A 13,978-nucleotide genomic window follows, 5' to 3' on the forward strand; every position below is an offset into this window, starting at 1 on the left:
TTCACAGAGTTTCATGTAGTGGAAAGAGTGTAAAGTTGATTTACCAACTTTTTCAGGTGCCAAAGCAGAAGAACCATGAGTAAAATAACTTGATAGGTATATACTGAAACCTACATGTTTATATGAGTGTACTTGTCTTAGTCCACATGGCAGACAATATACCATATTCCCGTTAGAGTGCTGGGAGATACTCTCCCCATCATTACTCCAAAGGTCATACAAATTAGTACATGTATTCTACTCATTAGCTAAAATCAGGTAATTCTAACATGCATTGCTCTCAATGGTTAAATATTTGCTTGAATTTTAAAACAAACTAAGTAAAGCCTACAATTTAGTAATGACTCTGTATGGTTTCATTAAAACTTACATTTTGACAGTTTCTTAGAAAACCAACACTTCATAATTAATGAATGTTCAGCCAAAGGTTGACCTTCTGAGTTAACTGGAGAAGTGCAAACTTAGGAGGAAAAAAAATGGCTTTTGACTGTTTATTAAAGCCTAAGAGCTCTTATCTTTTAGAATGAAAGTTCTGGAAGCATGCCTAAGAAATTGGCTCTATAGGTTAACATTTGAAAGTCCACTTTACATAAACATTCATGCTGTCTACTTTATGCTATATTTAAAATAAGAGAAATTGTAAAAAACTTAATCTACCTTGATTGCTAGGGGCCTCCTTCAAAGGTTCCTGAGATTGAACTCCCAGGCATGTGAAGCCTAAAGATACCAAGCACTTGTTATAAATGGCTCTCCCATTCATTTTCAGTCTAAATCTATGGAACCTCTACTGACAGATGGCTTCTTCCTATCTGGGATTGAATTAGTTACTTTATTTACTTAAAGGTTAGTGTTAGTACAATCAAGGTCAGAGGAGTGGACTGGTAAAAACAAGATTTGATGTCAAACAGACCTGCATTTGAATTTCACTTCTGCTCCCCAGACACTCAGTTTCTTCATCTTTAAAATAGAGAGTAGCACCTCTTTCTGTGTTTTGGCATGAAACAGAGTAGACTGAATACCACTGATACACTTGTTTCTGGGCCTGATACATAATATTCCCTCAATAAAAGCTCATTGTGGTTTTAATTTTTATATTATAAAAACAACTCACCGTACACAATGTGTATTCTGCTGATCATTAGTCAACAATATTCAAGTATGAACAAGAAACAATTGTTGTGAGAATGTATAAAATCCTATGCACCTGCTTATATTTGGACCCATCAGAAATTTCGGATTTTCCAATAAAAATTCCTTATTTTATATGACAACTATTAGCATCTCTAATGCTATCCCCCCGAGTGAATAAATTATGAAATAAGCATGTAAAATAATAGTTTTGGCTCATATTCGCTCAATAAATTGTGTTTAATGGATAAATAGATGACTAAAAATTAACTATTTCAAACCATGAAGCACTCAGAAACAAAGCTTGAGGCAAGAGACTAAAGATTTAGTTTCCTATTGACACTGACTTGCTCTATGACCTTTAAAAATTTCTTAATTCCTGGTTCTCCATTTTTTTATCTTTAAAATGTTAGGGTTTGATATGTAATGTCCATAGTCCTTCCCTAGTTCTGTAGGTCTATGATTCACACAATTGAGGAAATATAACTTAAGAGGCAATGTGTTCATAGAAACAGAAGAGGTGACAGGACATAAGTCCCTTGAGCTCTTAAATTCCATCTTTCTCTTTTCTCTTCTAAAGGACTTTTGAAAAATTTTCAAAACGTGTATTATTTAACCAACTGAAGAATAGACAGTACATTAGCAAAGTCCACAATGAAAATGAACACATTTGAAGGAAATTATTTCAATCTGTTGAACAGAAAAGAGAGAGTAGGAGATAGGTTTTTAGGAGAGGAAATTTGAAATATCAGCAAGTTTGTTGTGAAGGGTAGCAAAATATGCTCTCCCAAAATATGCTACTTTGGCATATTGATTATTTTGAACTACAGAAAATTGAAAAGAAACAGATATAGGAACTCTTTGCTCTCCTTCTATTTGCCTAAAAGAGGGACATAAATTTATGAAGGATTCCTTCCTGTCTTCTCTACCAGAAAGGACAGAAGTTAATCACAAGAGATAACTCTAAACACTTATCAGCCCAGAGAAGTCACCAGAGGAATCTATATAACAAACTTTGCTAAAACTAACTTCTATTTTCCGTTAGTTTCCTCCATATATTTACCTTCCCCCAATTTGTTGCCAGTAGAAGTTCAAAGTTATATTTCTTTGTCTTATTACTGCTCTACAAAGTTATTGTAAATTTTTGTGAAGATTATAGGAGAGCCCAAGTTCTAACTGCTACTTTGAGTTACTCATCACTAAGCAGTCCCATTTATGTGCAATACACATGTTAATTAACTCCCGTTTGTTTTTCTCTTATTTATCTGCCTTTTTGTCAGTCTAATTTATATGGCCTCAGCCAATAAACCTAAAATGGATAGAAAAAATATTTTTTTTGTCCCCTACAAATACCAATCTATGGCTTTCCATGATGACAATTGGCCAACAGTTCCTGGTAGAGTTTTTCATTTGTTCATTCACTTCTTTAACAAATATTTATTGTATGATTACTATTTGCATGACCACATGCTAGAGTAAGATTATAAAGATGAATCCGACATATACTTTGTCCTTAAAGAAATTTCTCTTTAGTAAGGATGTTAAGGCATGTATATAAATAGAAAAATGTTCTAAATTATATGAGTGAAAGTTATGTGAGATTTTTGAGGAGGTAATATTTAATTTCAGCCAGGCAGATAGCAATGAAGGGAGGGAAATTGAGGAAATCTGGGAGGAGATGGCATTTTAGCTGGAGATTAAGCATGCATATATTAGGCAGAAGGACATTTCTGGCTGAAGAAATAATGTGAACAAAGTCTCAAAGGAGCAGGAAGCTGGATGCAGTTTGACTCTACAATTGGGTTTAGGAAAGAGACGAATGAGAAATACATTTAAAAGGAACACTGTCAGATTGAAGGAACCTTGAATGTCATACTAAGGAGATTCAGTCTTTATCTTTCATATTTAAAAAAAAAAAAAAAAAAAAAAAAAAAGACACTGGAGGTTTTGGATAAGGTGGATGGAAGAAAATTGTGTTTTACAGTGGCAACTCCTGAAGAAGATTTGTGCATGGTGGTTGTAAACTGAATCTTAATAGGCAGATAACTCAACTGAAGTTCTTAACCATAATCATTTTCTTGTCCAGGCTGCTGATGTGCTGTTGCAACATGGAGCTAATGTCAATATTCAAGATGCAGTTTTTTTCACTCCATTGCACATTGCAGCCTACTATGGGCATGAACAGGTAAGTCTGACAGTAGGATTTCCAAAGGTTAGGTGTTGCTTAAGTGTAGGCTTTTGTTGAATTGTCCTGTCTTCAAAGAGTTTATATTTAAAATATCTTTGAATTATTTTTGCCATATTCTCATCAATCCATCCTTGAGGAACTTGTAGATCCATATAAGCATTACGGTTGTCATGCTATTCATTTTTGCTGATGAGCTTAGTACACAAAGAGGCAGAAGAGTACATTGGTAAGTGTGTGACCACAGGAATCAGTCAGCCTAAATTTGAAAAATCCCTAGTGTTTTGGCCAGGTATAGGTTGTGTAATCCCTCTGATCTTAATTTATTCACCTACGAAATGGGGAAAGATATTAATATAACCTCATAGGGCTGCTGTTCGGATGCAATATAAATTGTTTGGCAAATGCTCAGTAAATGTGGCTGTGATGATGCTAATGGCAATAACAATAAAACAACTCATAAAGGCTCTATAAAAACAATTACTAATGTGCTTTATAATTTACTTTAAATATGTGATTCTATAACAGGTCCATATGTATAAAATGTTATATTCTGTAATAAAAAATAATATATATAGAAAGCTTTAAAGTTTTTAACATACTTTTGTTCAATTTATGATTTTATTTAACCTTCACAACTTTATGAAATTATTGAGTTGCCACATGATTGAGCTTATACCATGGCATTGGCACTATAATAGAACCTTTATCTTTTTTTCTAATTTTTCCACAACCCTGAAATTGGCTGTTATTTGCCCATTCCTTTTTTTTTTTTTCTCAAGACAGAATCTCGCCGTGTCGCCCAGGCTAGAGTGCAGTGGCGCGATCTTGGTTCACTGCAAGCTCCGCATTCTGGGTTCATGCCATTCTCCTGCCTCCGCCTCCTGAGTAGCTGGGACTACAGATGCCTGCCACCACGCCCAACTAATTTTTTGTATTTTTAGTAGAGACGGGGTTTCACCATGTTAGCTAGGATGGTCTCGATCTCCTGACCTCGTGATCCACCTGCCTCGGCTTCCCAAAATGCTGGGATTACGGGTGTGAGCCACCGCGCCTGGCCTATTTGCCCATTCTTATCAATGGTATGCATGAAGCTCAGTCAGGTGAGGTAGCATGCCAGAGTCATGCAGCTATTAATAATAAATAGAAGAGCTGGAATATGTACTCAGTTCTGTCTGATCCTAAAGCCTATATTTGTTTTGCTGTACCAAAGTACCTCTTCTTATTCTTCTTCAACCAGTGAGAAAAATTATCAAGTCCAGACAATTTTCCTAAATGGAGAAGCCAGAATTCAAGGCAACATGTTCTAACTCCAAAGTCTGCTGATTTTCAACCTTAACATATCAAAAGACAAAAATTGTATGTTTCTTTAAAACACTGTCCTTTGGCAGTGAGAATACTCAAGGAACTGAAAATAACCAAAGAGAGAGAGAGAGAGAGAAACAAATGTAACTGGATAACCAAATATAACTGTTCATTGAATACTCCATTTTCACTCTTCCACAATTTGTTTTTCTAGACTCCTTCAATTTTAGGATAGAATTATACCTTTTTACCTTCCTGGAGGTCATGCCACAGCACCACCTGAGGGTTCCAAGTTGAAGATGAAACTTACTTGTGTCCCTGTGCTCAATAGTCATTGTGGCTTTATTCTTCTGCTAGCTGGCATATGCCTGGACACTCTAAGACCGGTGAAGCGTGACCTATAGGTAGGAAGATTGCTTATTTCATTGATGTGCTGCTCAGAGTGCACTGGAGTGCAATGAAGAGCTGGGCACCGAAAATACTTTTAGAAGTACAGGCCCAAAAGCACAAGTAATGGAAAAATCCCATCATTTCCTAACCTCAGGCACAGACAGGATATATACAATGCATGTTATTTGTAGAGTCATCCTCTTTGACGATTAACCTCATCACCCAGCAGAAACATAAACAGCCTGTATGCATGTTGGGTGGAGAACTAAATTTGTTTACTTTCCCTGAAAATATAGTCACAGTCTTATAAAATTATGCTAAAATGTGGATGGCCCTTTTATGATAAGGGACTCACTTTCTGTGTGTGAAGGCAGCACATAAGTAATTTATGGAGGCTATTGTCATTTGCTAAAATATGCTGACAAGGAGAATGGTACATTCAATATATAAATGTACCTAATGTGCCATGTTCCTTGTCATTTGCTTATTTACTTATTTTTTAAGTGGAAGAGTAGATGTTTGTACCAAGAGTAATATTTCCTAGGTATGTAATAATAGTCCTTAATAGACAATCGATTTCAGAGATAGTTTAAATCTGTCTATTATAAAGTCACATAATCAGAATATATGGAGTCTGTTTAAGTGGAAATGTCTGCTTAGGCATGCAAGGTTGTTGAAACTAAACTTCTGCTGTTCTGATTTCACCTGAATTAAGTCTTGATCTGTCCATTAGCCAACAAAGAGATAAAATGCACATGCTCCAAGTTGGGGCTACCACTTTTACTAACAGTTATTGAATGCCAGGCACTTTTCTGAGTGCTTTTCATGCTCTGACTTATTTAATCCTCACAACAACTCCAAGAGGTGGAAATATTGTTATTCCAACTTTAGCAACGAAGAAACTGAAGTATCAAAATGATAAACAATTTGTTCAAAGCAATATAACTGATAAATAGACGCCTGATTTCCAAACCCTTGCTCTTGTCCATTACACTCAATAGGAACTCAGTTCCCCACATTGTACCCAGCTAATATTTTACCTAGAGTTTCTATCAAATGTCTACCATATTCTTGAGAGATTTATACTCGAGACATGTTTATTTGCTGACTCATGGGAAGTAAAAATAGTTTTAGAGCTTGAATTCACTTTTGTGCTGACACTTCAGTGGTCAAGACAACTGAGAGGGGTCAATTGCTATTTGAACCCTAACTGCTATTTTAAGGACTCAGGCGCATCTTAACTTAACCTCTTAGTATCACTGAGATGACTTTTGAAATTCTCAGGAGAGGCAATGTCAAGTTTACATAAATTATTTGGAAAGTTCTTAAGTATATATGCAAGTGACTCAAAGGAATTCCTAAATTACCTAAAACAATCCCAGGAAGACCCCTACCTGCTTCATCACTTTATCCTTCTCTGACCCTATGGATGTAGAGTCTCAGTGAATTGGAAAAGATGTCAGGGCTACTGTTCCTGTCTCCAGTTCACTCACATATCCAGAAAAAGGCCCAAAACTCCAGTAGCAAGATGCCCAGTAATGGTATATGACTGAAGCTGCCATGAAAATCAAGAATCAAGTCAACTACCACTGACTCTGGCCAGAAGGAGACTTTGGAAGAGATCATTCAGAGAAGATTCTGCATGACTCTAGCGAGGGTTATTTATGTACAGTGAAGACCTACATTATGAAATTGACAAGAGAGTTGATACTAAAGAGAGCAAATGACAAAAGTAGGTTTTCAAGGTCAAAAAATATGGAAAGGATTTTTAAAAAATGTTTTCAAAGTTCCCTAGCATCTCATCTAGCCCCACATTAACTCTGAAACAGAAATGGTAAACAACATTTTCTCAGTTCACCAACAAAAACAAAAAATAACATTTACAGAACAAATAGTGTATGACAGTCATTGTGCTATGCACTTTAAACAAATTCCTAATCTAATCCTCATGACAACCCATGAGTTAAGTCTTATTATTATTCCCATTGCACATATGAAAAAACTTGGGTATAAATAAATTAACTAATTTTTCTCAAGAACACACAGCTGATATAAATCAGATTCTAGATTCGAATCTAGGACTATCTCAAACTGCACCTTAATTCTTAATCAGTATATGATATTACCCCTCAAGTTAACATAAGGTCAGTAGCAGGCACTATTTATTGGCTGCTTTGGCAAAACTATCATTTCAACTATTACCACTTTGGGCCATACATTTTTTTCTTTCTTGCAGACTCTTTATTTTACTGTTCAACCTCTCTCCTAGAGGCTGTGCTTAGAGATGCTCCTATCCCCATCCACTGTGTGTTAGATCTTGTTTAGTTGAAGCCACTCACGGTAAATCTTTCCCCTTGTCCAGGGATTGGTTTAGAAAGTTGCAAATGACCTAGTCCGGACTGAAGAGATATGGGAAGAGGGTTTCTGGAGAGTTTTTAAGAAGGAATTTCTAGATTTAAAAAAAATAGCCGCTTGTTCCAAAAGGTAGAGGTCATCTCCTGCTGTACTCTGTGGACCTCAGTTTGTAGTGACTGGAGATGCTGCAGCTCTCTTGCTACCATGGGGTGATCCATCCTACTTGCTGAGCATGGCAGAACAGAATGATGGAAAGAACTTGAGTTATTAAGCTGTTGTATTAATCAACCCTAGAATTATTCCAGTTTTGGACTTCCTGCTAGGTGATATAACAATAAATTTTTTGTGGTTTACGCCAGTTGGGTTTTTGTATACTGCCAAAAGTTTTGCATTATTGTTTGAATTTTGATACTAATTTCAAATGAATAAATCCTTTAGGTAACTCGCCTTCTTTTGAAATTTGGTGCTGATGTAAATGTAAGTGGTGAAGTTGGAGATAGACCCCTCCACCTAGCATCCGCAAAAGGATTCTTGAATATTGCAAAACTCTTGATGGAAGAAGGCAGCAAAGCAGATGGTAAGATTATATGTTTAAAAGACCTTTGCTATCATTTGCTTTATGCATACTTTTTACTTGTAATTCTCTTACTAGAGAATAATCTTGAAGTTGACTAATCCTGTAGTCATGTACTTATTTACTCCACAAGTCATAATTTATCTTTAATATATTTATTAGGCCTACATGCGAATCCTTCTTTACATGTTTTAGCTCAATTCTTAATATATTAGGTGCTCCAGTGAAAGTAAAGTGTTCTCGTAGATAAATTAGTTGTCTTTGCTGTTGTTCACTGATCTTTTATAAATTGAGATATTATTTACTTCTAGAAAATTCTCAAATCTTAAGTATATAACCTGATGAATATTTATGTATGTATACATCCATTGAAAACCACCCAGATCAAGATTTAGAATATTTCATCACTCTGAAATTTTCCCTTATGCACTCATCTTAGGGAAATAGACTTTACCACCAAAGGTAATTAATATTCTGACTTTTATTGCTATATATAGTTTTGTCTGTTCTTGAAGTTTGTATAAATTTATGACTGGCTTCTTTTGCCCAACAAGATGATTTGGACATACATCCATGTTGTTGTATGGATCATAGTTTGTTCTTTTATATTGTTGAAGATTACATGAATACACCATAATTGGTATATCCATTCTTCTCCTAGTAGACATTTTAATATTTCTAGTGTTCTTTTGTTATGAATACAATTGCCAGTAACATTCTTGTTCAAGTCTTTTTGTGGACATATATGTTCATCTCTCTTATATATATATATATGCACATATATATATGAGAGAATTGATAATTCGAAAGGTAATAATGCATATGTTTAATGTTTTAGGAAATTTCTAGACAGTTTTCCAAAATGTTTGTACTGTTTTAAAATCTTACAACAATATATGAGAATTTCAGTTGCTTCCCACAGCATCCCCAATATTTGATATTATATTACTACACTTTTTAATGGAGTTTGAGTGTGATCCATTTGGGGAAAAAAAGTTTTAGAATACATAGAAGGACTTCAGAATCAGTTGATGGAATAGAATTTCCTTTCATTTTTATTTTCTTAATTATAAAATAAATTTTGGAAAGTTGATTATAACTATTGAAAAATTTCTTTTTTTCACTTTTCCTCACAAACTTTATTTTTTGACAAAAATTCACTCAGAGTTGCATCTTGCCATTAAATTCTCTCAGGCATATCCAACATTCTTCCATTGACCCCCAAGAGACCCAATTAAAAGCCCAGCTGTAAGAACTGCTGGCCTTTGCAGCAGGAACAATACACATTTCCAAAAGGACACGGTTGTCAAATCTCTAGAACTGCCAGTTCCTTGGTCCAAAATTCAGATTGATATTTAGTTAATAAAGCTAACCAATGTTTTTTATCTACCCATAAGGAATACACAAAGTCTCCTAGAGACAACTGTGGCAAGAGACTAGCGTAATTTCCAGTTTCTAAGTTGTAAACAGGGGCCACTTTATTTTGTAAAATTTAAGAAACATAGCTTGCATTGTTTTCTATATGCCAGTATGCAGTAACTCAGGCAGCTACTTTAGAGCATTATTATAAACAACCTATGTTGTTAGGATGTAAGGAATGCTGTTCCTTGGACCTTGTTTAAGCAGTCTCTTTCATTTCGTTAGTTTAGAATAGGCACAGGTACACCTGTGTGAACCACTGAACACATAATCGTGTTTTTGAAACTGCTTCACTTTTCCAAGAGGTCAGGAACTGCATCACTTTTTCCTTTTATTATTGATGCCAACCTTAGCTTTTTATTCCTCTGCACAACTCCAGAGCTCAGTAGTGTCAAAATGAATGTCATTTATGATCAGCATGTCTCTAGGATCAAAAGACTCCTCTGCAAAAGGCATTGAAATGTGTAATACTACAGCCACATCCCCCTTACATGCCAGCATCATATGATACAATTTTTAACATTTTCTTTGTGGTGCATGCAAGTATTACATGCCTCCTACTCAACTATTTTATAAAATCAAGAGACAGCATGACTCAGATTTTTAAGTATTTTTATTTCTTTCTAGTACACGCTTGATATTTAAGTTCCATTTGCACTTCAACCAATCGCAAAAAAATAAACCAGAAGATCTGCTATGCCAATGCACACTGTGCAGGACTTATTATCAGTGAGTTCACTTATTCTAAAATGTAGCTAAGCCTCCAAATGATTTATTTTAGATCTGGACCCTGCCTGTGGTAAATGGACATAGCAGAAAGATTAAGTAAATAGCCCCAAAAGAGTACAATTTGAAATCCAGTATTTACAGTATGTTTCCATGGTAACAGAATGTCACAAATGAAAATAAATTCAGGTTGCAAAATTACTCAAAATGTAATTCTGAAAGCACTTTCTTTAGTTCAGCATGTTTGGAAGGCTGACCTATTCAGTTAGGTATGTTTTAAATCTCTGTTCTGCTTCTTTGTATCTCTTAGGGTAACGAAAAAGAAGTATAATGCCCCCTAAATGAGATTGAAAAGGTTAAAATATTGATGGACTGCATAAGAAAAAAAATAGTAATACAGTCTTCAAAATATACCATTTTGATAATGTTAAAAATTGAAAAATTTAAATTTAGAATTAATAATTTTGTCATCTTAATCATAAATGCTATATTTCTTTTAAATAACACAATCCTTGCAACTGGATGGAGCTGGATATTACAGAAAGCCACAAAAAATTTCTAGAACATGCCCAGCCATAGGAAGTGTTTCACTTTTTGAAATATAGCTTCTTGGATGTATTACACAGATCTGTTACTGAAAGCTTATTAAAGACAGACCTGGGAGTAATTTTAAAGATCTTGTAGGACCTGCTGATATTGCTTGGTTAATCTGGAAAACTTTATTTTATTTTTAGAGTCAATAAGCAGAAGTAAAGAAGAAACAGCATCCATTCACCCAATATTCAATATTTCTTTGAAAAGACATCACTATATACCCACTCTCTTCTAAACAGAGCACCAGGCACTAGATATTTTCCCAATAATGATTTACATGTATTTTTTGTTTTAAATTCTCCTTTATATGTTTTTCAATAAGATGCTAAGTTAGAGCACATAGAATGTTATCCATGCATTCAATTTTTCTAAGATATAATAATATATTTTCTTCTTTGTCTTTGCAAATTGGTCCAAGACAAAACTAAATACATCACAGTGACTGAAGCAAAAACAGACGTGTATACACATAAATTCTATGTCTGATTCCATATTTGTCCTGGCTTGTTCCTTCAGTTGGTATTTACATCTTCTTTGAAGGGAATAATGTTTCAGCCACTGCGGATAATTCACCAAGTAAATAACCTAATTTGAAGTTTACTGATTCAATTGGAGAGGAATACTGGGTGGGGCCAAGGATGGCCAAAGGCAAATTATAAATTAATAGAAGATTGCACTGCATTCTGCTTTGCATTTTTCCTTCTGAACCTTAAGAATTCTTATGTCACGCTCCAGATGCCCTGGACTCCTGACTGTTCTCAAATACTGACTTGTGGCATTGACTTTCCCTGGCTTAGAACAGAATGTGAACAAAGGAAAAGCTTTTTTAAAAGGGAGATAATCAAAAGAACCAAGAACATTCTTCTGAATGAAAGATGTATTTTTTCAGCTACTCATTAATAAAAAAAGATTCAAAGGTTTGTTTTAAATAACAGCCTTGGGAGGAGAAGCTCAATGACTTTGTTAAAGATTTCCCTTTGGCTTAAAATCTTGTAGGAAAATAAAATGAGGATGATTGTCTATAAATACAGCAGCTACAAGGCCTAATTAAGACCCTGTCTAGATTGACAAAGTAATCAAACAATAAAACAAATGGCTTTAGAGCAGTTGATTCCATTATTTTAGTTTTAAAAATTATTAAAGCCAGATTAGGAATTGAGCAGTTTGATGTTCGGTTGTTATTACTTCAGGACTGTAATTATTGACTGTTTAACTAGACTGTAAGTTGTTTGAGAGTATAGACTCTGCATTTATCTGTTATTAGCTTTGGACATAGCAAATTTCTAAGAGGGACATTAGTAAAAAGGTTAAGTAACTTTTATTAAATGTCTAGTATATGATAGGCTTCATGCTTGATAGAGGCTTTCCAATCATGATCCTCTTTATTCTTTTCGGCATCCCTGGAACAACGATCTTATTATATTCATTGTTACTGATAAGACATCCATACCTCCAACACTAGCTTAATGGCTAATACATAGTGATCATTTGATTCTTGTTGAGGAATGAGAGTGTATCTGTCAAGTTTTTTTTCTTTCAAGTATTAGAAACTAACTCTTGCTAATTTAGTCATAAAATGAGTAGATTAAAGGATATCATGTAGCACATAGAATCTTCTTCAGAACAGAGTAGAAAGCCATGTTTGAAATTCTCACAGTGAGGAACAACATCCAAAATCATGCCCAAATGTGGTCCTCTGAAGATGCACTGCCACCCTTGCTAGGAACACATAAATTCTTGTGCTTCTGATGCCAACAATGAAGGGCATTGAATCTGTGGCTGGAATTGCTACCATGGGAAATTGGATGGAGCTACTGCCACGTTGCCAAGATAGATTAGGCCTTGCGTTTTATGTCATCAGCTCTGAAGTCAGTCTCATATGATGTGTTGATTGGAGGAGTCTACAGATAGGTGTCCAGACCAGGGAACTGTTGAGAGTAAAAGTGTCATTAAGAATTATTCCAGGATAACAAGTCTAAACCAGGACATATGGTCACCCTCTGCTAATTCTGTTCCCTGGCTGCAAAGAGATCATGGAAAGCACATTTTCTGCTTCTATGATAGAATGTGGTCTTGGTTTCTCATTAGTACTCACAGTATACGGAATTACCCAAACATCAGAAGAGGTTATAAGGCTGGGTGTTCCAAAGAGAAGGACAAATGTGCACTATTGGATTAAGAATTGAATTTTAAATAACCTGTCTAAAGTAAAACAATTAATGAGGTCTGCCTAAGTCTAAAGCACTTTTCCTTTCATGATACCATGCTTTGCATAGTGTACTATGGTAATTTTCAGCTAAGGATATACATCAGAGCTGTTTACAATAGTATTGTAAACATACAGGTTGTGGGGTCCCACTCTAACCTACTGGACCCAAATCCCTGGGAATGGTGCTCTGGCCAGGATCTGTAATTCTTAACATCATTCAGAGAAAAAAAAAATCAATTTGAAAGGTGATCCTTGTGGAAACAAGTCCACGTGTACCTTTTGGATGCTATTAGTTTCCCAAACTGTTCCATTGTTTGAGATAGATTTGATTTAATGTGTTCCATAGAATTTATGGAAGCTAGAAGGAAACCTGTTTAATGTGGTAGTAGGCAATAGAATAAAATTATAATTTTAAAAATTGGTCGTCCTTAACTTCCTTTACTATTATCATTAACTGGCATTTCCAGGAATCACTCAAGTACTTCGAAATGTCTGTGGCACTATACATATGAAGGTTGAGAAACAAAGAATTCCAGATAACATATCCTTTTCTTTCTTGCTGATAACAGTGAATGCTCAAGATAATGAAGACCATGTCCCGCTCCATTTCTGTTCTCGATTTGGACACCATGATATAGTTAAGTATCTGCTGCAAAGTGATTTGGAAGTTCAACCTCATGCTGTTAATATCTATGGAGATACCCCCTTGCACCTGTGAGTATTATGTAGCATTCCATAGGTCCTCCAGGTATACTGCATGTACTTGCTTACAATATTAACAACATATTTTCTTCAAATCTAGGGCATGCTACAATGGCAAATTTGAAGTTGCCAAGGAAATCATCCAAGTATCAGGAACAGAAAGTCTGACTAAGGAAAACATCTTCAGTGAAACTGCTTTTCATAGGTAAAAGAATATTTAAGTGCAATAGCGACTAAACTTAGCCGACACTCTAAAGCACCTGAAGTTGTGTGCATAAAGCAAGAACAAATAGTGGCAGATGTTGCAATCAGAGAGCAATAGCAGAGGTAGGGCAGAGGACAAAGAGCCCGAGCTAGATGCAGGGAAGAAAAGGTGGAGGCAGATGCTGCA

General features: G+C 35.2%; 1 protein-coding gene across 9 annotated transcripts in view; it reads left to right on the plus strand.

Annotated features, from left to right (window-relative positions):
• The window catches only part of LOC101000074 (serine/threonine-protein kinase TNNI3K), a 309,317-nt gene that overhangs the window by 101,275 nt on the left and 194,064 nt on the right, over positions 1 to 13,978 (plus strand). For 8 of the 9 annotated variants that reach the window (XM_021943016.2, XM_009211007.4, XM_017962532.3 and 5 more), the window contains 4 exons: positions 3,215 to 3,313; positions 7,802 to 7,940; positions 13,455 to 13,599; positions 13,688 to 13,792. In XM_021943016.2, the coding sequence (XP_021798708.1) occupies positions 3,215 to 3,313; positions 7,802 to 7,940; positions 13,455 to 13,599; positions 13,688 to 13,792 (488 nt within the window). The remainder of the gene's footprint in view (positions 1 to 3,214; positions 3,314 to 7,801; positions 7,941 to 13,454; positions 13,600 to 13,687; positions 13,793 to 13,978) is intronic. The other variant, XM_017962538.3, reaches the window with a different exon arrangement.

This window comes from Papio anubis, chromosome 1 (genome assembly GCF_008728515.1).
Source record: "Papio anubis isolate 15944 chromosome 1, Panubis1.0, whole genome shotgun sequence".
Classification (NCBI taxonomy): Eukaryota; Metazoa; Chordata; class Mammalia; order Primates; family Cercopithecidae; genus Papio; species Papio anubis.